The sequence below is a fragment of the Artemia sp. Qi Xiang Cuo genome, chromosome 13 (assembly GCF_049724085.1).
Source record: "Artemia sp. Qi Xiang Cuo chromosome 13, ASM4972408v1, whole genome shotgun sequence".
Taxonomy (NCBI): domain Eukaryota; kingdom Metazoa; phylum Arthropoda; class Branchiopoda; order Anostraca; family Artemiidae; genus Artemia; species Artemia sp. Qi Xiang Cuo.
The window spans coordinates 72,552,621-72,580,336 of NC_142806.1; the positions used below are offsets into that span (position 1 = coordinate 72,552,621).

Genomic DNA, 27,716 nt, shown 5'->3' on the forward strand with positions numbered 1-27,716 from the left:
AAACGACGGAGTAAGACCTGAATGTCCTCAGGAAAAACGTAAGAAAGCTAAATAGTGCCATGAACACAACGTTACACTTACGGAATATAAAAGCAAGCATAGCTAACTAGCACAGAGATAAAGTCGAAATGATATCCAAGAAAATTTCAAAAACCGTAAATGTAATGAATTATTTAAGGAATGAAATGGATCGTGTGGTGACAGATTCGAGCCTTACCATGGTATCACTCGATATAATTACCATATCATTACTAAATCTAGCAACAGATGTTAGCAAATTTGAGTTCGCATTATTTGCCCTCACGGGAGGAACCTTGTCATACGACCTGGTAGACCCTTCCAACTTAAAAAGCATTCTAGATGAAATTAAAACACACCTAACGTTTGGTTTACATTTACCTATAGAACCAGAAGTATCAAATTTATTCCTCTACTATACAAAGCTAAAAGTACACATCACGGAAATAAATGAACAATTATTCGCAGTAGTGACAATTCCATTGATAAACCAACAATCTATATACGACTTATACAAAATCTCGACCTTCCCTGCTAACATAAAGAAAACGAACTCATTTATGACTATCACACCTGAAGCTGACTGTTTACTTCTTGATCAAGAGAGACGAAAATATGCCCTAGCAAACCCCCAAGATTTAAAAGAGTGTGTGTCATTCAAAAACTTAGTTTGCCAACTTACGTTACCTATTTACAATGTCAAGTCTGGATCTTGTATGTTGGATATATTCTTAAAAGACACGCAACAGGAAGACATACCCTATTCGTGCAAAGCCTTAATAGGAAGTAATAAACGAGAGATATTCATACACCTTAGACACGACCTTTGGTTATTTTCTGTTCCAAGAGAAACTGTTGGAACTTTATCTTGCTACAATAATACGGAGAAAATCGACCCAATTTACAGGACCGAGTTACTGCTACAAAATGTAGGTACAATAACCATAAAGCAAGGATGTAGACTGGTAACCAAAGAATCAACAGTTCAAACGCCGTTAATTACCACAAGCACAAATATAATAAGTCCTAAAATAATCAATTTTAAAGCAATCAACCTATCGTATACTATTCCCAATATAGAGAGTGATGAAATGAAAACCTCGATATGGTCCAAAATAGAAAAGAACAAAGGAACATTGACACTTATAGAAATAAGGGAAGCAATAAATTCCCAGATTCCTCTATTTACCAATGAAGACCAGAGATTAACGTACGTAGATGAGAGATACGGATTATTCTCAACCAATTTTTTGTGGAACATACTACTGACTGTAAGTGTCGTATTCGCGATTTCCTTAACTATAAGAGCTTTACTGAATTTCAATTATGGAAGAATTTTGAGAATAAGAAGGCAAATCCCAAAGGAAGACCACGGGGAAGTGGCAGAAATGCAAAAGTTAAACCCAAAACCCCATGAAATCACTTAAGCCAAGAAAAAGGGAAGAAATCAGAAGACGAGTGGGTATAGAGGTCTCCATTCGTCCTTACTATGTCTATCTCCCTCCATGTAGTATCGTTTACGTAAAACCGTGCGGCTATGACGCTGCAACATGCGTTTCTTATACAGCAGGGACGTGCGTGAACAGTGCAGCCATGAAATATGTTGTAAAGTCAGACCTCAAAATTTAATAATGTAGCGTAAAATTTATTTAAACGATTATTTTAAATTTATGTAAAAGTAATTAGATGTTAAAGAAACTTAAATAAAGTGTATTTAATAGTGTATGCTGAAGAGCATAATGAGAAACCTTGCTTCATAAAAATTAATCTCTTATATGAATATTATATCATGAAAACCCAGAAGGAATTTATGTGTTTTTAAAGTTCCAAGGAAAGCCTCATAAGTGTTTCTACACATGCAATAAAAATATCATTTCTTTATAAATTAATGTGTGTATATAATAATGTCATTGCATTTAAGTTACCTTATAGAGTAAAATATACCCAATCGATACATGACCTACTTGTGTCGTGACTTCTCATTTTAATGAACATGTGATTCTGCCGAGTTATTTTATTTCTATAATTGGAACGGCATATCAAATGCTAATCAGGCCAATGCATAAACTAGTGCAAGTATATCCCAGTAACACCTATTTTCATCACGCCTCGACCAACGAAGAGTACTCGCCATAAAGCCCAAGGAAATTTCATCCAAGCTTCGCACACCAAATTACGGATACATTTCGATCAAGGAAACGATGATCGTACAACGAAGAATAATTTCTTCAATTACAAATCATATTGTGTATCAGGTAACAAGTCTCAGTATCCAGTACTTTATAAGCATAACAATCCTGAGAATTCAATTATCAAACATAAAATATAAATGCATACATCATCCTTAACAATAAGATTGATGAAACCAATTTAACATACCAAACGCGTTGAAGAACACAATTCAACAGAATTTTTACATGTCAACGATTCATATGTCAAAATCCCTTCGACCATTTCTCTATTATGAGACTACAGAGACAATAGAAATAATACATTTATTATAACGAGATAAATTTTGACAAGGACTTGGAAACTTGAATCGTGTGTTAAATTCAAGTTCGTTGAATGTTACAATAGCAATCACAGTGAATGACCCCTAAAAGAAAATGTACTCCTACCACAAATAAAAGACAGTATGTTAAAGGAGTTACTGAAGTTTGATGTTGACCCACCCCAAAGTCAAACATCATTTCCCTACGATTCACCAGGGAATCACCATATAAGTTAATGAAAACAAGCCATGCTCGAACAATTTCATCAATTACAATATTTAAGTGCACGAAGGAACAGTATTACATGAAAATTACATTCTTTACGTAATTGAAGATAACCCAAAGACGATACGCTATATCCTGTTGTCTTCAAATAATCAACATTTCTGTCATCAACATAATTCCAGTGCTCAAAACTTTAACAACAAAGCGCCCTACAAGACATTTAAAAACAACAGGTGAGAACGAACCCTAATGGCGAAATTCTACGCCCCTGCAATCAGAAATTTAAAAATTAGAAAATCATTTCGTCTGAGATGAACGCATCTATAATGTGATACTAACCTGTGAAGAAACTATATATGAAGTATCTTTTCTGTTCAACGATACTAACGAAGGACCATAATTTACAACAGAAAAAGCGAGTATACTAAAGGACACGCATAATGGTAAAATAGGTGTGAACTTATATCACGTTTTATTAACTTTGACAATTCGACGATATTGATATTATATTATTGGTGTTTACATAACAAACAACCCCAGTGAAAATGTTTCTATTACTAGTAATCTAATGGTAATCTGGTAAAATGGTAATCTAATATTGAGTATTATAAATTATTCATATATGTATCACTATATGTTTAGGTAGAATCATGTGTAGTGTTGTCTTATTATTCGTTTAATTTAGCATAAGACGGAAAACATAGTAATTCCGTATCTAGAATCAGATAGAAAAAAAATATAAAAGATAATCTTGAAAAAAAAAACTTTTCTTAGTAGTAATAGAATAAGCTCAAGATTAACAAATATTGTTAAAAATATATGAATTATCACTTTTAGATTTAGAAAAAAAAATCCTTGGTGTAAGTAGCTATCTTAGTCCGGTAGAGGAACTTAGCAGACTATATGAATTAAAATAAAAAAAGTAACATAGAAAGAATTCCAATCACTTCTGATAGACAAATTTCAAAATACTTTCAAGCCTAAGGGCAAACAAATACTAATGACGGGATGTCATTCAAAAACGGGATGGGTAATATGTACCATGTACAATATATACTCTAAATATGGAAAATTTATTCTAAATACATTTCCGATGTCAATCGAACTCCCTTAATAAAGTTTGAAATTCTGTTTAAACTCCCATTTATTAATCAGCCAAATATCCCTTTGAAAAGCACCAAATAAGAGATGATTAAATTCGAAGAATTCCAAAAGGTACTTTTGTTGTACTCTGTAGAGATTCGCATTCTTTGTTCTACAAAACAAAAGGCTTTTGAACATTTTAGACACTATTGACAAATTTCAAAGGCGAAAAACTACGGGCTTTTTACAAGCATAATGCTAATGAGATGAATTGGAATTTCATAAAAGTATTAGACAGACAAAGTAGGACATTGTTTAAAACTTAGTTGGAAGTTTTTATTAAGAATACGGGCATTTTAGTGATTAGAATATTGCGAATAAACTATTGGGTAGCTTAGCAGCATATTAGTCTGATTTTGTCAGCATAAGAGTAAAGTGACGGGCCCTCCGAAAGGAGATGGGCCAATTGGAAAATAGTGATTATTGCTCAGAAGCAGAATTCACGTTATATGGTAGTGAAGAAGTGTTTTTCGGGGGATTATGTTAATATCATTCCTGCATGAACATTCTTGTACTGATGCTTGCATTTTGAATTTCGATTCTGTATGATTAATCATGTAAGTCTATTAAACCTATTACTTTTCTAATTTTTTACAGTTTCATTTTATATGTACGTATCTAGCTTACAAAGGTAGCCGTCTAGTTCGAACGCCGTCCATGGGTACGCTCCCGAGGAATCTGATAACTTTACGAAGAATGATTACAGAGCTTATTTGATTAGCTCCCTATTTCAAACTCCCCCCATAACATTTGGCAGAGTCAAAAGGTAACATCTGACACGGTCGTAATTTTGGATTGAAGTTTCTCTGACCAAGTTGGTCATTTCACATGGAAATTCAAATTCGTTAGTCAACCTATTTTTATTTCTCCCAGTAGGGGGTGGCGCGGTCCATAACGCACAGTAAACGCAAAGCTAACGCCACAAATAACGCCACACATGTGGAGTGTCTAAAGACATACTTCACATCATCTTCAACTGTAGAAAATATGAAAAGGAGAGAGAAATACTAAGGAGTTGCTGTGAGAGGGCATTTAAGGCATTAACAATGCGCTCTGTTCTAGGACATCAGGCCAGGATTAAGCCTCATCAAATCCTGATATTTATAAATCACTTTCTGTTGGACTATTGGGACCATCAACGGTTATTAAGGAACTCCAGATAAGTAATGGTGGAATAGAGAGAGAGAGCAAAAGAAAATTTATTTTAGCCCTGACTGATGGCCAAGAAGGCCTCCAAAGAAAAAAGGAAACTTTAATACCTATTATAAAAAAATATATTAAGCCTGAAAGTGTTATTTACAGTGATAAATGGGGAGCTTATAGTACATTCTCCAGCCATGGATATACTTGTTACCAAATCAATCATTCAGCCAATTTTGTTGATCCACAGGACTGTTCCATTCATACTCAAAATATAGAAAGTCTGTGGAGATGCTTCAAAAAGCACTCTAAGAGACCAGGGATGCAAACAGCATACATGGAGCAGTATGTGTTGTGCTTCTTATTTCTGCAAAATTTTGAGCAAAAAGACTGACTTCATAATTTTGAAGCTGCAAAGCTCTATCCTCCTGGAATTGATAGGGCCCCTAGAGCATCAGACAGTGACACCCCTTGTGCATCAGAAAGAGTTAGATGTGAGTTATTAGTTTGTTTACATTAAGTGCTATTTATCTGATATTTATAAAACTGTATATGTAGCTGCCATAAAGTGTTTGTTTGGATGAAAGAAGTTTTGCTGTTTTTAAAGAAGCTTAAAAGCAATTTAAAAAATAATTTGCAACAGAAATGAATGTCATATTTGGATTCAGGATGATATTCTGAAGCTAGTGGTAAGTTTTTCCCCAAAAAAAATGAATAATTCAAACTGTTTAGTATTTTTCATATCAAATCACTGCTCAACAAGATTTAATATATTTCAATTCAAATTGCAGGCTTCAGGAAAATTGAAGAAACTTAAAGAAGCTTATAAATAATTTGCGACAGAAATGAGTGTTATATTTGGACTCAGAATGAAATTCTGATGCTAGTTGTATGTTTTTTTTTTTATCTAGCAGGTTAGTCTGTTAATGTAAACCTTACCCAAATAAAAGTACAAGAAAACAGTTCCAGCTTCACAAATTTGCTCAATCCCAATCTATGAGGTTTCAAAGATCTGTAAGTACATTTCCTAACTTTTGAAAAAAAAAAAAATCTGATCTGGCTTAAAATTCTAGCCTACTCAAATAACAGGAATTATGTTTTCAGGACTAAAATCAGAGAAAAAGAAACTTAAAATCAACATAAAATTTTGTTTTGTCCTCTCCAGTAGTCAAGTTTCTTAGATTTAGAAATCAGCAGAGGCTTAACATAGAATAATAATTTCTGAGACCACACTGGCTAATCATGACAGAACAAAAAATAACAACAAAGATAAAACAAGGACAATAACAGGCAGTGAAAAAAACTAAAAAAAAAGGTAAATTTTTTGTAGTTCATATTATTGACTTACAAATAAAGTAAACATACCACTTGATGCCTTTTTTAATGCTCTCTCAAAATATAATAATTATTTGGAAATGAATTTTATCCCCACCCCTATATATACCAGTTTAAGGTATATATTTGCACAAGGGGGGGGGGTTAAATTTTATTTCTGATGTAAATGAAAGGTAAGTTTAAACTTTACCCCTCCCAATGTGCAAATATATACCCTGAATTTGTATATATAGGAGTGGGGCTAAAATTCATTTGTGGCAGAAGTGATGAGAATAAAAAAAGGCATCAAGAGATATGTTCACTTTATTTATAAGTCAATAATATGAACAACAAAAAAATTACCTAAAAAAAAAATAATAAAAAACTTAAAATAAACGCAAAATCAAAATAGTGAAAAGGTAACTGAAATAAAAAAAAAGAAAAAAACCAAGAATAAATAGCATTTCACAATTTCATCCCACATACAGCACTCTTAAAAGCTAATTGCTTACCAGGTAGGGTATTATCAGAGATTGTATTTGATTGCAAAACATAATTTTGTGGACGGATGTAAAAACAACTAGAATTAATAATTTCATCATTAATGGAACTTCCCATTTATGGAAAGTCCTTTTTTCACTTGTTTTCACATTTTTATAGTGTTAACATAGAAGCTCAGCAATACCTTCCCAGAGTATGTTTTTGTTCATGGATCCCTAACCCCTTTCCAAAAAGTACAGTTTTGATTTGCTATAAAAATGGTGCCAATTTGAGCTTGAAAGATTTTCTAGTTTGTGGTGCTGATATACAAAAACAATGCTAAATTTCATCATGATCTTAAAAAAAAATCCTCAATCATTTCCTTTTCTACAGCTAGAAAATCAAAAGAACTAAATAATAATAGTAATAAAAGAACTTTTATTACTGATGATGAACCTGTTGTGAAATGCTGTGGGGGGGGGGGAATCTCCCATGGGAGATACTTTACATTGGGGGGGGGGGGTCTGGTAAATATTTTCCACACAGAGGGGATTCCTTCATGGCCTTAAATAGGATTAAAAATCACCTTTTCTAGTTTTTAGACTATGATGTAAATTTAAAAAAATATTAGATGCTAAATTATACTTTAAGAAGCCCTTAATCTGTTTTTTAACCAAATCATTATTTTTTTGCACATTATATATTTCCTATGCATTTGGGAAATGTTTGTGCTTCATTACTTGTAGCATCTGATTCTCAGTAGTGAACTGGTAACAGTACATCTAGCACTTATGTTCCAAATGATTTTTAGTTACAGTCCAGTGCCAGATATTTTTTGTACTGGTGTAATTACCCCTGTCATCAAGAAAGGTAAAGACCCATCTGAATGTTGTTCTTACTGCCTGATCACCATTGCTCCCATTTTTGTAAATAGATGGAGTTCTTAGTTATTGAGGAGATTAAAGTATGTTTGTAGTATGCCAGATTTGCAGTTTGGTTTCAAGGGAAATATTAGCTGCAAGCACATGCATAGCCTATTGTCTAATGTTTTATTGGACACAGATGCTAAAGGAGAAACTGTGGTATTTGCAGGCCACGACGTCTGCAGGGCTTTTGCAGGGCCTGACTGTATCTATTTTTCACTTGTTTTCACATTTTTGTATTGTTAACATAGAAGCTTGGCAATACCTTCCCAGGGTATATTTTTGTTCCTGGATTCCTAACCCCTTTCCAAGAATGCAAAGAAAGAATGTAGCTTAACTAGAATTTTACCAAATAGCCTATTCAAGCTAATTAGGAAAAAGGAATATAGGTAAGTGGCAATGCAAACAAATAATGAAGGTATGTTGCAACCTGTCATAATGAAAACAACATTAAGCCTGTGTCCATTTTTGTTTTCATTTATAAATTCAACAGTGTTTTCAAAGAAACCAACAATTTTAGACAAAATGAATTTTCTTCTAATGAGCTTTTTATGGTGCTGATTTGCTATGAAAATGGTGCCAATTTGAGCTTGAAAGATTTTCTAGTTTGTGGTGCTGATATACAAAAACAGTGCTCAATTTCATCATGATCTTAAAAAAAATCCTCAATCATTTCCTCTTCTACAACTAGAAAATCAAAAGAACTAAATAATAATAGTAATAAAAGAACTTGACAATCTAATAGTGAAAGAATTTAAAATTTAGTAAGAAATTTCTTAATGAAAAAAAATGTAAAAGTACTAACAAATTTTATAACAAAAGAACTTAAGCATAATAATAAAAAAAGAACTAAACAATAAGTTGAGATCTTTCATGCATTTATTGATAACCTACAGTTGACTAATGATCCTTAGTTTTGAAAATCTTATGCAAATGGCTTGTTTTTCCTACTGGACAGTTTTTTAGAAATATGTATATAAACCTTTGGTTACTAGTACAGTTTTACATTTTGGGTTCCCTTTAAGGGCTCAAAATGGAGTATCCCCCAAAAACCATCATTGAACTATGAAAAACCATGAGTAAAGACATAATGCTATGCATTGACTGTCATCTTAGCTAAATTATGTTGAAAACAACAAATTTCCTCCCCCCCCCCCCCTAATGAATAGATATATAGCCCTAATTATACATAGACCTATTGAATGGATTTTCAATAATGCAAGAGATAGGTTAGTTTATTTTTAAAGTAATAAGAACAAAAGGGATGTGGTTGCCTAGTGAAAATTCACTGAGTTATTATATAAGGAATATGACAAAAAACAAAAAATCGCAAAGAAAGGAAGAAAACGAGGACAATTAACAGCCAGTGAAAAAATTGAAAAATTAGGTAAATATTTTGGTCAAGGCCTCTGCTTGACCATCCTCAGTGCAGAATAAAACTGATAAAAATATAAAAATCAAACCTTAAAATAAAAACACCAAACTAAAATTGGATGACCCTTTCCTAGTAACAGTGAAAGGGTAACTGAATAAAAAACACAAGTCTAAATGACATTTCAAAATTTCATTTTGCATAAAGCATTTTGTATTAAACACAGAACTTTTCTAACAACAGCAAAGATAAAACCAGCCCAATTCTGGGTAGTGGTGTTTATAGAATTCCTTGTTCTTGTGGCTGCTTTTATGTTGGTAGAACCCAACAATAATTGGGGGAGAGGTTATCTGAACATGTCCTCAATCAACAAGGCCATGAGGTAACACCATAGGCCTGAGGTTTTTGATTCTGCCTTGGCACAACATGTGTACAAGAGTCCACACCATTTCATTTTGTTTGACGAAATCTCCATTGTTGCCCCCGTTAAGGGTCTCACGCAGGTTTTCAGGGAGGCAGTTGAAATTAAAAAGCACATTCATCAAAAGGTAGCTCTCAATAGGGACACTGGAGAAATTTTTCTAAGTCCCATTTATGACAAAATTTTTAATTCTGATTGTTTTTACATACATCCACAAAGTTATATTGTGCAATCGAATAGAGTCTCTGATAATAGTCAAACTGGAAAACAATCAGCCTTTTAGAGTGCTTTACGCAAAATGAAATTTTGAAATGCCATTTAGACTTGTGTTTTTTATTCAGTTACCCTTTCACTGTTACTGGGAAAGGGTTGTCCAATTTTAGTTTGGTGTTTTTATTTTAAGGTTTGGTTTTTATATTTTTATCAGTTCTATTCTGCACTGAGGACAGTCAAGCAGAGGTCTTGACCAAAATATTTGCATAATTTTTCAATTTTTTCACTGGCTGTTAATTGTCCTTGTTTTCTTCCTTTCTTCACGATTTTTTGTATTATCATGATTAGGCAGTGTGTTCTCAAAAATTATTTAAGCAATATGACATTTAGGAATGATAAAAAGTAAGTATTTTATAATTATACATAGTCTCATAGTCTCAGAATTTTAAAGTATTTCCTTATGAAGAGTAGGATTACTAAACTGATGCCATTAGGCTTAGGTAGGCCTAAGCTATACAAAGGGCCCATTTTTGGTGCATTTTTTTTAACTTTGAGATTGCTAGGAAATAGAAAAGGGTAAAATCCCAGTAGGTTACTCAGACAGTGCTTAATTGTAGGTATTCAGAAGGAAAGATTTTTGTTTATTTATTTTATTCAATACAAGAGAAAGCCATAGGCTTGTCACAATACAAACACAAGAAATGACAGCTCAAACAGCAACATTGCACAAAACAAAATTTTAGTAAAAATTATTCTTCAGTAAAAAACAACTATACTACAACTATGTTACAGAAACTGTTTTCCATAGAACTCAGTTTCAACAAGAGCACTCTTAAATTTTTACACAGAAACTACAATATCAGCTAAATTATTCCAAAGTTTTGTTGCTCAGTTTATAAAGCTACATTGACCTATTTTCTTGAGCACTTGTAGCTGATATAGTTTATACGAGTTTTGTTGAGTGGCTGAGTTTTTTTGTTTTTTTATTCCAATATTCATGGAACCAGGTACTTCAAAGTATGTGATATGCCGCTATTCATTTACCTCTTTCAATGGCCTTGAGGTTTTAAATGTCTATTGAACCTTCTTTTTAAGGTGTCAACAGAGGGATTTGCAGGGATAATATCCCCAGGAAGATCATTCTAAAAGGTGTCAAGAGAGGGATTTGCAGGGATAATATCCCTAGGAAGATCATTCCAGATAGAAGTGCAACACCAGATGAAGCTGTTCCTCAAGTACTCAGTTTTTGGCATATCCTCCTTTAGATAATTGGACCAAGCTGTGTGCCTTTGTGTCTGCCGGCACAATTCGAGACAGCTCGTCTGAGGGAGGCGAATTCATGTACTTGTAGAAAACAGCCATCAATGCTAAATCAAACCTTTCTTTTAGAGGCTGGAGCAATTCTTGTGTAGAGGCGCAGCCCGCCCTATTTGCCCTATTCTGGATCTTCTGAAGTGGTGCCAACAGCGTTCTTGGTGCAAATAGTGGGCATCCATATTCAGCTATGGGTCTGATGCAAGACTTGTATAGTGGGATGATCAAGCTTGATGGAAGAAGGTTTTTGCAGCAAAGAGTAACTCCCAGCTTTCTTGCACAGTAGCTTCTCACCCAATTAAGGTGGTTGTTCCAAGAGAGATCAGTGGAGAAATGAATCCCCAGTAGACAAAGCTTGTTGACTCTTTATAGCTTCATTTTTAAAGATGAAACTGGGGTGTTCACGTGGCACCTTTGATCAGGTAATTAGAAACTCCTTTGTTTTTGATGCATTGAAGTTGATCATCCATGCATCAGACCACTTTTCAATTTTCAAAAGATCCATCTGTAGGGAAAGGGAGGCTTGTGTTGGGTCTTTGTGTTTAGGGACGGCTGAATGTGTTGTGGTATTGTCGGCAAAGTGGTTTGCGAGGTTGTCTCCCATGTCGTTTATGTAGATAAGGAAGAGCATAGGTCCCAAGACACTGCCCTGGGGTATCCCTGCTTTCACTGGATATTCGCGGGAAATAAACCCGTCAAGAACAACCCACAGTGAATGATCAGAAATAAAGCTCTCAATCACTTTTAACAGACATCCACAAACTCCATACACACATAGTTTCTTTAGCAGGCCACAGTGCCATACTCTGTCAAAAGCTTTTGCAATGTTGAAGGATAGCTATCCCAAAAAAGGATAGTAGCTTGAACCTTTTAAATTTGCTTCAAGTCACATTTCCATGTCAGACACCACACAGAGGAACAATATTCTACCACTGGTTGTACTATTTCCTTGTATAGCGTCATAAAAGTGGGATGGTCAAATTTCCTGAAACTTCTCTGAATTTGAAGCTGTAATTAGCATTTTGCAAAATTGTTGACCCATGCTTTCGAAACTTCAACTTGTTATCAAAGTGAATGCCTAAATCCCTTACTGAATACACAGATGAAACAGGTGTATCACCAAGAAAATAATGATAAGTTGAGCTTTTTGAAAAGCAATGAAGTACAATACATTTTTGATGGTTTACAAACATGGAGTTTAATTTACACCAATCATTTAGGGCATTCAGATCCTCTTAAATAAGGGCAATGTCTAATGGTGAGGTAACACTTGTACAGTTTTTCATCATCTGTAAACAGTTTGACAATAGAGTGACAAAAAAAAAATTCAGGCAAATCATTGACAAACAAAATATCACTGGGCCCAAACAACTGCCTTGTGACACACTGGGCACTCATTTGAAAGTGCACTACCAACTATAACTTGCTGGGAACAGCCTGATATTTAATCTGTAATCCATGCTAAAGTTCTTCTGCCTAGCTCATACTTTTCACATTTTTCAAGCAATAAACTAACTGAAACTTTGTCAAACACTTTACTGAAGTCAATGTACAAGCAATCAAACTTCAAACCAAAATAAACCATATTTTGGAAATCTTTTATAACTTCTAACAACTGTGTATTGCATGACCTGTTTTTCTGAAACCATGTTGTTACAGATGCCGTAATTTATTTTGCTTAAATTTATTCTGTATCCAATATACAATAATCTTTTCAAGAACTCTCAAAAGAATTAAGGTTTTTGAAATTGGATGATAATTTGCAAATTGTGGGTTAGATCTTCCTTTATGGAGTGGCTTTACAACTGCTTTTTTCCACACTAAGGGACATTTACCACTCAATAGACAATAGTTAAAAAAATGCAAGAGGTTCAGTTAAATACATGGCTGTCTTCTGAAGAAAATCATTAGAAATACCATCTATATCTGGAGCTTTGTTAATGGAAAGGTCATGGGGAATTTTTAAAACCTACTCAGAAGAAATATCAGAGTCATCAAAGAGCACTTAGTCTGCTGAAACAAATTAGAGGCAATGCTGTAGCGTTGCCTATAGTAAGGACATAATATATATAGACATAATGTTATGCATTGACTGTCATCCTAGCTAAATTATGTTGAAAACAACAAATTTACTCCCCCCTAATGAATAGATATGTAGCCCTAATTATACATAGACCTATTGAATGGATTTTCAATTATGTTGAAAACAGCAAATTACCTCCCCTTCCTAATGAAAAGATATATAGCCCGAATTATACATAGACCTATTGATTTCCAGATAGAAAATATATTTTTGAGGACCACAACCCTCAGGGCAAGGGTTTCAAGTTATGCCCTAGGGGCATATAAGGTTTTTATAGAAGGCGTTGTCATAGAAACTTCAAAACAGGCTCAATCGATTGGAAATTAAAGGGCTAGTGCCCTTTTTAATAGTCAAAAGTGATTGGAGGGCAAATAGCCCCCGCCCGCCCATTATTTCCCCAAGCAAATCCAATCAAAATTTTGAGATAGCCATTTTGTTCAGCGTAGTTAATTTCTAGATAGAAAATATGTTTTTGAGGAGGACACTCCCCCAGAACCTTCAGGGCAAGGGTTTTAAGATATGCCCTGGGGGCATATAAGGTTTTTATAGAAGGCGTTTTCGTAGAAACTTCAAAAAAGGCTCATTCGCTTGGAAATTCAAAGGGATAGTGCCCTTTTTAATAGTCGAAAGTGTTTGGAGGGCAACTAGCCCCCCCCCCCCCCATGCCCATCATTCCCCCTAACACATCCAATCAAAATTTTGATATAGCCATTCTGTTCAGCGTAGTTGATTTCTAGATAGAAAATATGTGTTTGAGGAGAACTCTCCCCCACAACCCTCAGGGCAAGAGTTTTAAGTTTTGCCCTGGGGTCATATAAGGTTTTTATAGAAGGCGTTGTCGTAGAAACTTCAAAAAAGGCTCATTCGATTAGAAATTCAAAGGGATCGTGCCCTTTTTAGTAGTTGAAAGTGATTGGAGGGCAACTAGCCCCCCCCCCGGCACATCATTCCCCCAAACACACCCAATCTAAATTTTGAGATAGCTATTTTGTTCAGCATAGTTTATTTTCTCATAGAAATTATGTTTTTGAGAAGGAATCATCTCCACAACCACCGGGGAAAGGGTTTTGATTCCTGCTCTTGGGGCATAAAAGGTTTTTATTGAAGGTATTGTCGTAAAAACTTCAAAAAGGCTCCTTTGATTGTAACTTTAAAGGGCTAGTTTCATTTTTATTAGTTAAAACTGATTCGAGGGCAACTAGCCCCCCGCCCCCCTATGCCCATCATTGCCCCAAACACATCCAATAAAAATTTTGAGTTAGCCATTTTTGTTCAGCTTAGTTGATTTTCAGATTGAAAATATGTTTTTGAGGAGGACACTCCCCCACAACCCTCAGGGCAAGGGTTTTAAGTTATGCCCTGGGGCAGGCGCATATAATGTTTTATAGAAGGTGTTGTCGTAGAAACTTCAAAACAGGCTCATTCGATTAGAAATTAAAGGGCTAGTGCCCTTTTTAATAGCCAAAAGTTATTGGAGGGCAACCCCCCCCCCCCCCCCCACGCCCATCAAACACGTCCAATCAAACTTTTGAGATAGCCATTTTGTTCAGTGTAGTTGATTTCCAAATAGAAAATTTGTTTTTGAGAAGGACACTCCCCCGCAACCCTCAGGGCAAGAGTTTTAAGTTATGCCCTGGGGGCATATAAGGTTTTTATAGAAGGTGTTGTCGTAGAAACTTCAAAACAGGCACATTCAATTGGAAATTCAAAGGGCTAGGGCCCTTTTTAATAGTCGAAAGTGATTGGAGGGCAACTAGCCTCCCCCCCATGCCCCTCATTCCCCCAAACACATCCAATCAAAATTTTGAGATAGCCATTTTGTTCAGGAAAATAATAAATTTGTTATATACAAGTAATTTGTTTTCAGTGAAGCACCAATGACGCAGAAGGAAGTTTAAGAAATTAAGAAAATTCAGGAGGAAGGAGAACAAAAAAACATACCGACAAGCTAGCAATAAAGTCCGCAGTGAATCCAGAAAATTTGAAAAGGAGCAGGAACAGTATGTTGCCGGCAAGGCAAAAACCAACCCAGAAAATTTCTGGAAACATGTCAACAAAAAGCTCGCAAGTAGAACTGGAATCCCTGACCTGAAGCAATAACGCCACCACCCCAGCTGAAAAAGCAGAAGTACTGAGCCAGTTCTTTAGCTCAGTATACGCTACCAAATCCCCAGCAGCCAGTACTACTACTGACAGCCCTGTAAGTCCAGCAAATCGACCACAGGTGAGGAAAACCAAGGCTGGGCAAGGTGATGTGCTCAAACTACTCAGGGACATAGACCCAAACAAATCACCTGGTTCTGATAGTATAGCAGCCAGGTGACTGAAGGTTGCTGCTGAAGAACTTGCTGAGTCACTTACTCACCTGTTTGATACATCCCTACAGCATGGTGTAGTCCCAGCTAAATGGAAACAAGCTAATGTTGTGCCCGTACATGAGAAGGGGGACAAATGCAGTGCCTCCAACTACAGACCAATAAGCCTAACTTCCCAGCTCTCCAAGATTATGGAAAAATTAGTCCGCGATGAGATTATGAATTTTGTATCTGAATATCAACTGATTAGTGCAGAACAGTTTGGCTTCATGCCAAGAAGCAACTGCACAAATCAGCTCCTGGAATTTTTGGACGAGTGAACAACAGCCCTGGAAAGTGGCCTGAGTGTTCTGGTGGTTCTGTTTGATGTTGAGAAGGCCTTTGACAAAGTCCCCCATAGCACTGCTGTCACAATTTTGTATCTTCAGTATAAGTGAGCAGATGATTTTAGGGATATCTTCCTTTCTACTTGACCATAGCCAGATTGTTAAAGTGGAAGACACATTGTCACCAAAAGCTAGTGTACCAAGTGGCATCATCCAGGGGAGCATAATAGGGCCACTACTCTTCATCCTCTACATAAATAGCATAACTGAGGGTATCTTCAGCCACGTCAAGGTCTTTGCAGACGACACAAAGCTTTTCAGGCCAGTGGCAAAACAAGAAGATCTAACCATCCTGCAGAGCAACATTAACATGTTGAATAGGAATCTTGAGAGTCTAGGATTAAACTTCAATGCTAAAAAGTGTAAGACATTATGGATTGGACCCAAGTCCGAAAAAACATTGATGACATCCTTACATTAGCAAAACCAAACACTGTCTCAGTCATATCACACACTTAATGTGAAAGAGGCTTGTGGCTTCAACTTTAGAAGGGTCTGGTACGTTCCATTCTGTCTACAATTCCTCCATAATCTATAAGGATCTTGTTTGTCTTGTTCAGTTGTGGGCTGGGTTTAAGCCTCTTATAGACAGATTTTGGTATGACATTTGCTTCAGCTCCTTTGTTGATTTTGACTTGAGTTCCCCATGCCAAATTGTTCAGTTTAATGGTCACAGTGAGTTGGCTTGATTTCTCAGCTATGAGTCCAATAAATAGCATATTAATATATATTTCTTATTCTTGATTTCCATCAGTTCCTTCCATATCAACAGTGTCTAGGTTTGCTACAACAGACACAAGCAAAGTGATTTGTCTTTCCACATTTGGAGCAAGATTTTTCAATCGCCTATTGATGACATGCAATTTGATGAAGAATGCTCAATGGATATTGAATTCTATGTCCACTCTGTTGTGAGAAGTATCCCTATCCGTGATACGAAAATGAGGATCATCTGTGAAGAGAATAGGAGAGACCCAGTTATGATAGAACTTAGCTCACTCATACAAAAAGGATGGCCTAAATCCCCAGCGCCAGTGTTCTGCTGCCATAAGACCTTACTGTTGTTAGAGATGAGTTGTCCAGCATTGATGTTATGATTTATAAAAGGAAGTGGAGTTGTCATCCCTAGAGCATTGTGAAGGGACTTACTGCAGTAATTGCACATGGCACCCCTAGGGATGGAGAAAAGCAAGCAAAGAGCCAGAAGGACTGTTCATTGGCCAAATACTAATTCAGCTATTGAAGATCAGATCCAGAACTGCAAAACTTGTGGGAAGTTTTCCAGAAACAATCACAAAGAACCTCTGATATTGACCCCAATCCCACAATATCCTTTGAAATATGTGGGTCTTGATTCTATTGAGATCAAAGGAAGAGACTACTAAGAACCAGTTGCTATTATAGTTGCTTTATAGAAATTGAGTCCAACCAACAGGATCTACAGAAGCCATAATGAAACCCGAGTCTCATTTTGCCAGAAATGGCATTCCAGAGAAATCTACAGTTTGACAATGGACTACAGTTTACATTATAAAACTTCCAATCCTTTTTAAAGAAATGGGATATGCAGCATCTGACTTCAAGTCCGAATTTTCCACAGCCCAATGGCCATGCTGAAAAGGCTGTGCATAGTGCCAGCAGGATCATGTTAAAAGCAATAGAGTTTAACACAGACCCTTACCTTAGTCTATTTGAATACCGGAATACTCCTATACATGGAGTTGCATCCCCTGCACGGCTTCTTATGAGTAGAATTTTAAGATACATCCTTCCCTGTTCTCAGCAGCAATTGCAGCCAAAGTTCTGTGCAGCAGAGCCAGATGACGACATACACAGAGGTAGAACTATGGCAAGGCTTCTAAGAACCTAAATACAACCAACCTGTCTGGGTCAAGCTATCAAAGGAAGCTACACATTGGACAAAAAGTCCAGAATATCATACAATGCCCCAAGATCTTATCTTATCCAGGCTGAAAGTGGTAGATTTTGTTGCAGGAATCAGGCACATGTGAAACCACAGTCCTATCCTGGACACTATCCCCAACAGTCTTTAGTATTCACAGGGGATGTGGAGCTGCCACCAGAAGTTGACCCATCTTTGATCCTACTGTCTTCTCCAAAAAATGTTGTCCCAAAAACTTCAATAAACTGTAGTACTGGACAAAATTTCCAAGACAACACTTACAGAACCCTAAGAGTTCCAAACCCCCTCCTTCAACCGACAGTAATGACAGAAATGGAGACGGTTCCCTATGACCATACATGACAAAAACTGGCAGAGTGGTTAAACGAAGGAAGATAATGGACATTTAAATTACATTGTTAATGTTTTTTGTTTTGTTTTTCTTAGTGTTTCACAGTTATTGCTACCTGTGAAAGAAGGAGATGTAGTGTTTTGTGCTCGCTGCTTGGCTTGATAAATAATCATATAAAAAATAATATACCCCTAATGTAGAAATATATAGCATAAATTATATATTTCCTGCATGTTCTCTATTTCTTGATTTTGCCTGCATTGATTCAATTTAAAGTTACATGGGTTGAAACAAGGGTGATACATTGCCCAAATGCATAGAAAATATATGATGTGCTAAAAATAATGATTTGGTTAAAAAAAAGATTAAGGGCATCTTAAAGGATAATTTAGCATCTAATATTTTTTAGTTTACATCATAGTCTAAAAACTAAAAAAAGGTGATTTCTGATCCCTTTTAAGGCCATGAAGGAATTCCCTCTGTGTGGAAAATATTTACCAGAAATCCCCCTCCCCCAATGTAAAGTATCTCCCATGGGAGACCCCCCTCCCTCCATGGGAGACCCCCCCTCCCCCCACGGTATTTCACAACAGGCTCATCATCAAGAAAGTAAAACAAATGAAACAAATTCTGGTAAATTCTCCTATTTAAAATTTATTCTGGAAAGTTCACCCCTGGAAACTTCCATCTCAGTGGGAAATGTTTCGCATAAAGAATGCATCCCTAGAAAATCTCCTCTCCCTTGTAAACTATTGGTACACTTTGCTATAACAAATACTATATGCAATCAATGGGCAAATTTCATAACATGCTGCCCTGTCTCCAGTGGATGTGGGAGGTCATGTTATCTCCAAAGCCATAGTTATTATAACTTTCAACTATACTGAACAAAATTTCAAATGTAGTTTCCAGAACAGAATAGGCAATTACGCTGTGATAAAGGTGACAGGAGAGAAGTAAGCAGAAGAGGGGTGAGAGAGTTGTCTGCAAGAGCCGTGGTACCCACTGAGCTTGCCCCTTAAATTGTAGGGACAAGGTAGACAGCCTTCAACGCTTCCCTTACTTCTCTTGTAAGTGAATTTACATCTAGCAATCAGTAAAACCAGGAATCTCCCCATATTCCTGGATAAACCTGCTCTGCCATTAACCTTTTTGGCTCTGCCCACGGACTGATCTTGGAATCTGTGTTATTACGTTCTGTACAGAATATGCCACGGGATGATACTGATGTGAAAGAGAGACTGATACGGAATGCCGTGTTGAATTTCGCAGTAAGGGTGTATAAAGCGGAAATCAGAGTGTGGATATAATGAGCCAAGCTGCAGAGTTCTTCGAATTGAATGATATACGGAATGCACAGAAATTACTGTGGTCTCAGGCACGCCAGTCAACTAGGCCAACTAATCATGACAAACCTACAGACCATATATTCGATATTATTAAAGCACTGAAACACTGCAATGACAACAAAATCGAATTTGCCGTGTTTTGTTATATATGACCCTGATGGGGTTCCTGTGATTGCTGGAGAAATCTCAGTGACCAGGAAAGTGAATGAGCTTAGTGCTAAGTTTGACAGTTTTGTGAGATCCGCGAGTCAGTAACAACTGGATGCCTCCTCTGTTCCACTGCAACAGTGCCGACTTATGTAGTTGTTCTAAAGAATCCACCGAAAGGACTGGACGATCCCGTTTCACGAAAGGATTATCTCGAAAAAGTATGTGGAAGCAACTGTGGAAATATTGTGGAACTGAAACCTTGCAAAACCGACTGGAAATTTGTTCTGAACAATCAAGAGGGTGCAAAATCCAAGTATTGAAGTGAAAAGTGTCCAGTCCTGCGTTCTTTGGCATAATCAGACACATACCACCAGCGTTAGTGAGGAGGAAATATGTGGTCTTGTGAATATTGTGCTGAGGCCTCTCAGATCGGTAAAACGAGATCGTTCAGGCTGAAATTTGCACTCTGAAAATAGTGACGTGGAACATAAATGGCGGAGTACTATCTAAATTACCACTTTTAGAAAGCCTTGCTAACAAATTTGGCATTCCTTCTAGGAGGTTGGGAAGAGGTCGTCCCTCTGGTGGTGTTTCTATCATTGCCCATCCCTTGCTTTGTGCCTCGATGTTTAAAGAAGCGGACTTTTATGTTGCAGTGAAAATTGACGATACTGTTATTCTCTCAGTCTATATGCCAACAAACTACAGGACTGTCCAATCCGCCAATAAGTTTAATATTGCTTGCAGAAAAATAGCCGCTGTTGCTATATTATGCGCAGTGGAAAAACTTTCCTGTATTATTGCCAGAGATATGAACTCCAACCTCTCTGATGCTAATGATCCAAGAAGTCAAATCCTTGCTCGACTTTCTGCTCTGCTCTCCCGACTTGAGGGCTCATGGTGACTGTGAGGTTGATATCAGCTTTTGTGTTTCTGATCACCTTCCAGTGGCTAATACCTTCATTATTAATGACCTCCTGAATAATGCTCCAAATGATGCTCCAAAGGACAAAAAGTGGTTCCAGAAGACTGATTGGCAAAAAGCTAATTTAGCTGTTTCGGGTCTGTGTGTGACAGAATCTTGGAAAATTTTGAAGTCCCTTTCCAGCTTCTACTCCAAAGCTTGCCGATTGCATGTTGCATTTGATGAGATACAAATACTTCTAAATATCTACTGTAGTGAAATATCCCACGCCTTGGGCTGTGCAGAAAAAACCGTGGTTTCTATTTGTAAAGTGATAATTAGGTCGAAGTTCCAGGATGGTTGTAAAACACAGCTTTGGTTAAGGCGTGTCAACAAGCTAAAATGTGGTATAGTTTGTGGATTGATTCAAGCCATCCTAAACAAGGCGTTGTGAACAGTGTTTGATTGTATACAAAGCAACAGTTCTCCAAATGTCTAGCCTTACATCCATTTCGTAGGATTGATGAAAATAGTGAGTTGCTACGAATCAATCCAAATAAAATTTGGAAATTCATCAAGAAGAATCAATCTGCAAAAGCGCCCAGTAATGAATCCGCCCCAGGTGAATGTTAATGGAATAGTTATTTTACAAGCGAGTTTGCTTCACCTGATCCTGAATTGGAGTGCAAGTTTGAGAGAGATCTTGATCTCTGTTTAGAATCTTTGGAACCTGGTCTTGGCCATGTAGTGAGTGTGTCAGATGTTTGTTCGGCTATCCTTAAACTAAAAAAGAAGTACTCTAAAGGAGTAGATAATATTTGTGGTATGTATCTGATTCTCGGTAGTGAACTCTTATCAGTAGGCCTACATCTAGCACTTATGTTCCAAATGATTTTTAGTTGCGGTCTAGTGCCAGATATTTTTTGTACCACTGTAATTACCCCTGTCATCAAGAAAGGTAAAGACCCATCTGAATGTTTTTCTTACCGCCTGATAACCGTTGCTCCCGTTTTTGTAAATTGATGGAGTTATTAGTTATTGAGGAGACTAAAGTATGTTTGTAGTATGCCAGATTTGCAGTTTGGTTTCAAGGGAAATATTAGCCGCAAGCACATGCATAGCCTATTGTCAAATGTTTTGTTGGACAAAGATGGTAAAGGAGAAACCGTGGTACTTGCAGGCCACGACGTCTGAGGGCTTTTGATTCGGGTATCCATGCACAACTGCTTGTCTCTGTGTTTAAGAGAGGTCTTGACAGATCTATAATTGCCACATATAGGAACACGTATTTTAAGTTGAAGGTTAGAGTAAGGGTAGTAAAAAACCAGAGCCCGACTGTATCAGATTTCCTCATACCAGTACAGAAAGGCATTCACCAAGAGGCTTTATCATCACCGCCTCTTTATAATAACAGTATCATCAAGGCCCAGAAGCTGGTGAAAACGTGCTTTATTTTTGTGGAATCGGTTTGTTTCTTTTTATTAATGCTGATGACAGAGTTGTCTAACAAATATGCTAACATAGGCCTAGAATTCAACTCCAGCAAAAGTGAGGTGTTTGTCTTTAATTGTCGTGAGAATGAGTTTGGCGCCTGTCATATTTGCACTAGGTAGTAATACAGTTACTGTAGCAGCGTCAATGACTTACCTTCGTTTGCCAATTGGGTTTAATATTAAAGCTACCCTGTCCTGTCTAATAAATAATCTTAAACAGAAAGTCTGAAAAGCGTATGGGATGAATTTATTGTTAAAGATGGGTAATAAAAATCATTCATTCATTCATTCAAACTGGCTATCCCACGATCTTGATCAGACAACTTTTGGGGGGAAATGGGCAGGGGCGGGGGGCTTGCTGCCCTCCAATATTCTTTTTGATAACTTAAAAAGGACACTTGGACTTTAAATTTCCAATGCGAATGACCCCTCTTTTATTGTTCTAGGACCATTGGTTTGATACAATCACCCCTGTTGAAAAATAAGCAAATAAACATGCATCTATGATCTTTCTTCTAGCAAAAGAAAATTACATAATTCCACATTTTAGCAGATAGGAGCTTGAAAACTCTATAGTAAGGTTCTCTGATATGCTGAATCTAATGGTGTGATTTTCATTAAGATTTTTTGGCTTTTAAGGCATGTTTCCCCCTTTATCAAAAATCAGGCAAATTTTCTCAGGCTTGTATCTTTTGATGGTATCACTAAACTTAATGAATCTTCTATATTTCGAATCAGCATAATACGCTGATGTTTTCACATATCTATTGATAACAAAATTCTGTTTTTTTAGAGTTTTGGTTACTACTGAGCTGTATCACTCCTTAGTTTGTTCTCACAAACTGTTTGATCAAATCTGTCCATGGTTGAGTCTGTGATTTAGATACTTAATTCCAGCTTTAAGGTCCTGCATCCAAGATTAGGCTCAAGTGTCAAATGCGTGTTCAAGTTTAGGCTCCACTATTGACTATAAGTGCAATTAAAATATTCAGCATTCTTAATTTCTAAAATATTCAAGTTAAACACATTCTTATTTAGAAAGTTTTGCTAAATTCAATGGTGAAACAAGCGAATTTCTAGGGGGTATAATAGAGATTATACAGTTATTTAACGTGTTGACATTAGCTGTCTGACTACTGGGTCTCTTACCCTAGTTTCAGAATCAGAATTTTATCCTGAATCCAAGTATAACATTCATTTTTCATTACAAATTTACATTACAAATTACAAATTTATTTTTCATTACAAATTTACTCCTCCTTATGGTTGAATATATACCCTAAATTTTTTTTATATAAAATTTATATGTATACCTGTATATATATGCTCTAAATTTTTGACATGTTCCTTTTTTATTCAAATTTAGTTAATGGTTTATTACATATTTGACAATTAGAGTGCTGTGGGGGTAAAGTAAATTTTCAACTTTAATGAATGTATATTTGGAATCAGGATGATATTCTCATTCTAAAGGTATGTATTTTCCTAGTCTATCTCAAAAATCGCTGAGTCATAAGTTACTGCACTGCATTTATTGATGAAAGGTTCAAAACTGTCTAAATAATGGGAAATTTACATATTGATTATATCTTTCTCTATTTCTGTGTGATTGGATTTTAAATCATTACTGTATGAGGCAAATAATAAGTGTGACTGAAGTACTAACAGTGGGTGATGATTAGGGGTAAATCCTCTATTATATGATATTGTTTGCTTATTCTAAAAGTTGATCTAAATTGTTGATTAAGGCCATCTTTATAATTGTATGGCAAACTGACACATGTAGGCATGAATATAAAAGTTCATTTGGCGTGGGCCTAGGTCTGGGCTTCAACATATAAACAGTATAAAAAGTAGGTATTTCAATTCACAATAATGTAGGTAGGGGGCAAATATTTTTTCTATGATATGCACAAAGATACAAAAAATTATGTTTTGTAATCTGAATTAGGATATTTTTTAGGGGGGTGGGTGAAAATATAAACGCAAAATATAGTTTTTCAAGACTTATGGAGATTTTGAAACCCTTCCCTTGTAGAAGAATAAGAAATTTAAGGATTCTTTATTGCATGCCCTATGTATAACTATGGCCTAGACACATGGTATGTTATTCTTAAAGTAGTAAGCTTAGTTTTAATAATGCACTAGCATGTGATCTATGCTACTGGGGGATGTCAATTTCGATGTTTAAAATTGGATATTTTGAATAATTACAGACTGAAATTGCTTCTTTTTTTAGCTTTTGTTTTTGATATGTTCAAGATAGTTATAATTAAATCTATGGTTTAAGCTATTCAGCATTAGTTTTATGAGACATAACTTGTTCTTGAAACAGAAAATTAAGCCCAAATACCTAGCTATTTTATAGCATAGGTTTTAATGTTATCAACCCTCAGGACAACCCTGTGATAGTTGTTCAAGAACAAAGTTCATCTTGATAAGTTTTTGGCTGAATTGCTCTTAATCAGCTTTGATCTTAATCAACCTTGTAAACCTATGATTATGATGTTTATTTGAAAACACTTATCAGTTGTGTTTTTTTTCCAGACCCCTTTGCAGATGCTTTTGGTGGAAATGATGACCAAATCCAAGATGGATTAATCCACATTAGAATTCAGCAGAGGAATGGTAGGAAAACATTGACCACTGTACAGGGACTGTCGTCAGAGTATGATTTAAAGAAAATTGTGAAGGCTTGTAAAAAGGTGTGATTTTTTTATTTTGCTTTTTTGTAAAGGTATAATCAGTAAAATATTATCTTTTCAGGAAAATGTAAAAAAAACATTGTTATTTTTAGGCTTTATTTTGCTTTAAGACAGTGAGCACAATCTGTTTGCCTACATGAAATTCAGAATCCTAGGTGTAAGTGAAGGTGAAGAGGTGATGTTGGGTAACAAGATGATCAATCAAGTGGACAGCTTCACTTACCTAGGCGGTATTATTAGTAAATATGTAAAAAATAGAATAGTCAAGGCCCAGGTTTTTTTTCACAGTTGAAAAAAGTTTGTAAGAATAGGAAGATAAGTCTGTGAAGCAAGATTACATGGTTACAAGATTAAAAAATATGCTATAGTGATGACAGTGGTCAGTGTGCATTTAACTGACTCGCTGTGTAAATGAACCCCCATGCAGCTCAACCCCTGAATTTAGCTTTTAGGTATTCTACAAATATGAGGCAATGTCATGGAGTAAAACATAAGTTATAATTTTTATATCATCTACCTTGTTGGAATTGTTTGTTTTTTAAAGTCATAATATAAATGTTATGTCAAGATCATTCATAGAAAAAAAAATTATTGTTGTGATGTCTTTGAGGAGATTACAGCTAAAATGGACATAGGAGGGGGACTAGTTGTACTAAAGCCTTTTTTCAACACTCCCTCATCATACTATAAAAGTTTAAACTTTATACCCTTAGCTGTTCTTGACATATTACAGATTCGTCTTTATAAAACTGCATGAACATACTATCTTTTGATTTAGTGAAGATGCTCCTAAATATTTCCTGAGATTTGTATGCAGGGATGGAAGCCATCCAATCACTTTTGAATCTGGAATTGTAGACTTCCAATTGAATGAGCCCCCTCCAAAGTTCATACAAAACCTTTTCAATTAAAAACCTTATGTGTAAGCAATGAGTAACTGGCTTAACTTGTGGCCCTTGCCCCGGGAGCTGCTTGCAGGACTGTTAACCCCAGAGGTATGGGTATATGACCTTTGGACTATTTTGAACAAAATTGCTATTTCAAAATTTTGAGGAGATGTATTTGGGGAAACAATGGTGGTTAGGAGAGAGAGGCTGGTTACCCCCTGATTACCTTGGATTCTTCAAAAGTGAACTAGGACTTTCGATTTCCAATCTAATGAGCCTCCTCCAAAGTGTATACAACCATTCCGGTTGTCAGTCCTACTCATGTTAATTACTGCTTGTTTTTAGTTTGAATTGAATATTTATTGTAATTTCTGTTCCTTTTGGGTTTCTTTTATTTATTGATGGTGATATGTGGTAGTTTTACCCTTGGTAGATTAATCGATTTTATTTCTGCTCATTTTTGGATTAATGGAAAGATTTACTTTTCTTTGAAAAGCTGATTTTGTGGAAAATGTTTTTCAAATTAATTATAATAAGTAATAAATCACTGAAGCCTTATGTCTCTTTTGTATAGGCAACACTATAGTGTTGCACCTGATACAATTCTATTTCATGTACTTACTGCGTTGTTTTTTGAGTAGTTAAGACTTAGACAGGGAGCCAGGAATAAGCTTAGTTTTGCTGTGTTGGTAAATTCTAATTAGTACGGCTTAAACTTATCTTATTTTTCCAACAATGGAGAGTTTTATCTCAGTCATTTGGGGAAACCTAACACAAAGTGATTATTGGGCACCAGGCCCCTCCCACTCCCCTTTTCACTGCCCTCCCCCAAAAAGGTATCCGATCAAAATTTCAAGATAGCCTTGTGTTCAACATAGCTGAATTTCCAGTAACTGTGCCATTGGGGATGGCAGGACCCCCCACAAACCTTGGATAAGGACTTTAGGCTTTACAATTTGTCATTGTATACATAGGCCTGTAGGATTTATGATTTAGGAAAATAGCCCAAAAATGAACCTCTCTTGTGTTTTCAATTTCTTACGCTACAGAATCCATGTTTAGGAATAATTTAAAGCCAGTCTCAGTTGACACTCCTACAATTGTGTTTTATTTTTAATATAATATAGACAGATGAGGTATTGAGTTAATTAAAAAAAAAAAATTATGTAGCATAAATAGCCTTGTAAGGTTAGATTCCGTCTAAATGTTAACTTTTTCTTAATTTTATGACAAGTTTATTTCTAAATCATATATAAATGTAGGAATGAAGATCATTCACCAACTTCTCCCTCCCCCTATCATGGTTTTTCAATTCAAATACAGATTTGCTGCATAAATTAATAAACATATTAAGGCAGCGCTGAACTATTCTCATCATTTTATTTATTTAATATCTTATGGTTTTGTAATGAATGTATCTCAAAATATTTTGACATTAATTCAGTTATTCGATTTTGGCTAACATATTTCTTGAAAAGCTATACCCCTGTAAGTATATGTAACTTGAAGCAAGTCTCTAGGTAAGGGGGCGTTAAGGGGTGGATCTTCTTCCTAAGATGATTTTATAGGTTCCAAAAGAAAAACTAAATTTAGCCCAAAAATGAACCTCTGTTGTGTTTTCAATTTAATTGTCGTTATTTTAATAATCGAATAATGTAATAATAAATAATAGTGGTTAGCATGTCTAAATAAATGTTTAAAGGATAATTCAGAATCATTTATTTAAATGCTTCTCTGGAGTTTGCTCTTACTGAATAAAGTAATTTCGTTTGAGGATAATAATTTGTTGTTCCCCCGAAATCTCTCCATAAGTCAAGAGACTGCATTTGGTGTTGAAATTTGAGCACTTTTTTAAAAGTTAATTTCCACTATTCCCAAAATTCTGGTTAATTTCCCCAAAAGAAAAAATGTCTCAAATCTCCCCATTAAAAGTTGGCAATTTATGATAATAATTTATTTATAACCCACAAAAACACAGTACTTCGGATACCACACTGCCTTTCCGTGACGATAAATTAAAGTTCAAATAGGGATAAAATCCTTTTAATAGACAGTGTTTCAGAAACAGTGCTAAAATTTCACAAAAAAAACTAAATATTTCGGTCACTGCATATGTGACCAAAATATTTAGTAT

General features: G+C 35.7%; 2 protein-coding genes across 2 annotated transcripts in view; both read left to right on the forward strand.

Annotated features, from left to right (window-relative positions):
* The window catches only part of eIF1 (eukaryotic translation initiation factor eIF1), a 64,449-nt gene that overhangs the window by 30,997 nt on the left and 5,736 nt on the right, over nt 1-27,716 (forward strand). Inside the window, exon 2 of the mRNA XM_089098776.1 lies at nt 24,538-24,695. Coding sequence (XP_088954902.1) covers nt 24,538-24,695 — 158 coding nt within the window. The remainder of the gene's footprint in view (nt 1-24,537; nt 24,696-27,716) is intronic.
* Nucleotides 129-8,385, forward strand: LOC148945636 (uncharacterized). Its single transcript, XM_089099456.1, has 3 exons — nt 129-1,228; nt 5,181-5,363; nt 8,256-8,385. The coding sequence occupies exons 1-3, from the start codon at nt 129-131 to the stop codon at nt 8,383-8,385; spliced, it is 1,413 nt and encodes a 470-aa protein (XP_088955582.1).

Excerpts from the sequence above, each read along its gene's own strand:
- LOC148945636 (XM_089099456.1), top strand. The coding sequence starts at position 129 with ATGATATCCAAGAAAATTTCAAAAACCGTAAATGTAATGAATTATTTA. Across the intron at positions 1,229-5,180 it reads AATGAAGACCAGAGATTAAC|TGATAAATGGGGAGCTTATA; the intron begins GTACGTAGATGA and ends TGTTATTTACAG. Across the intron at positions 5,364-8,255 it reads CAAACAGCATACATGGAGCA|ACAAAATGAATTTTCTTCTA; the intron begins GTATGTGTTGTG and ends CAACAATTTTAG.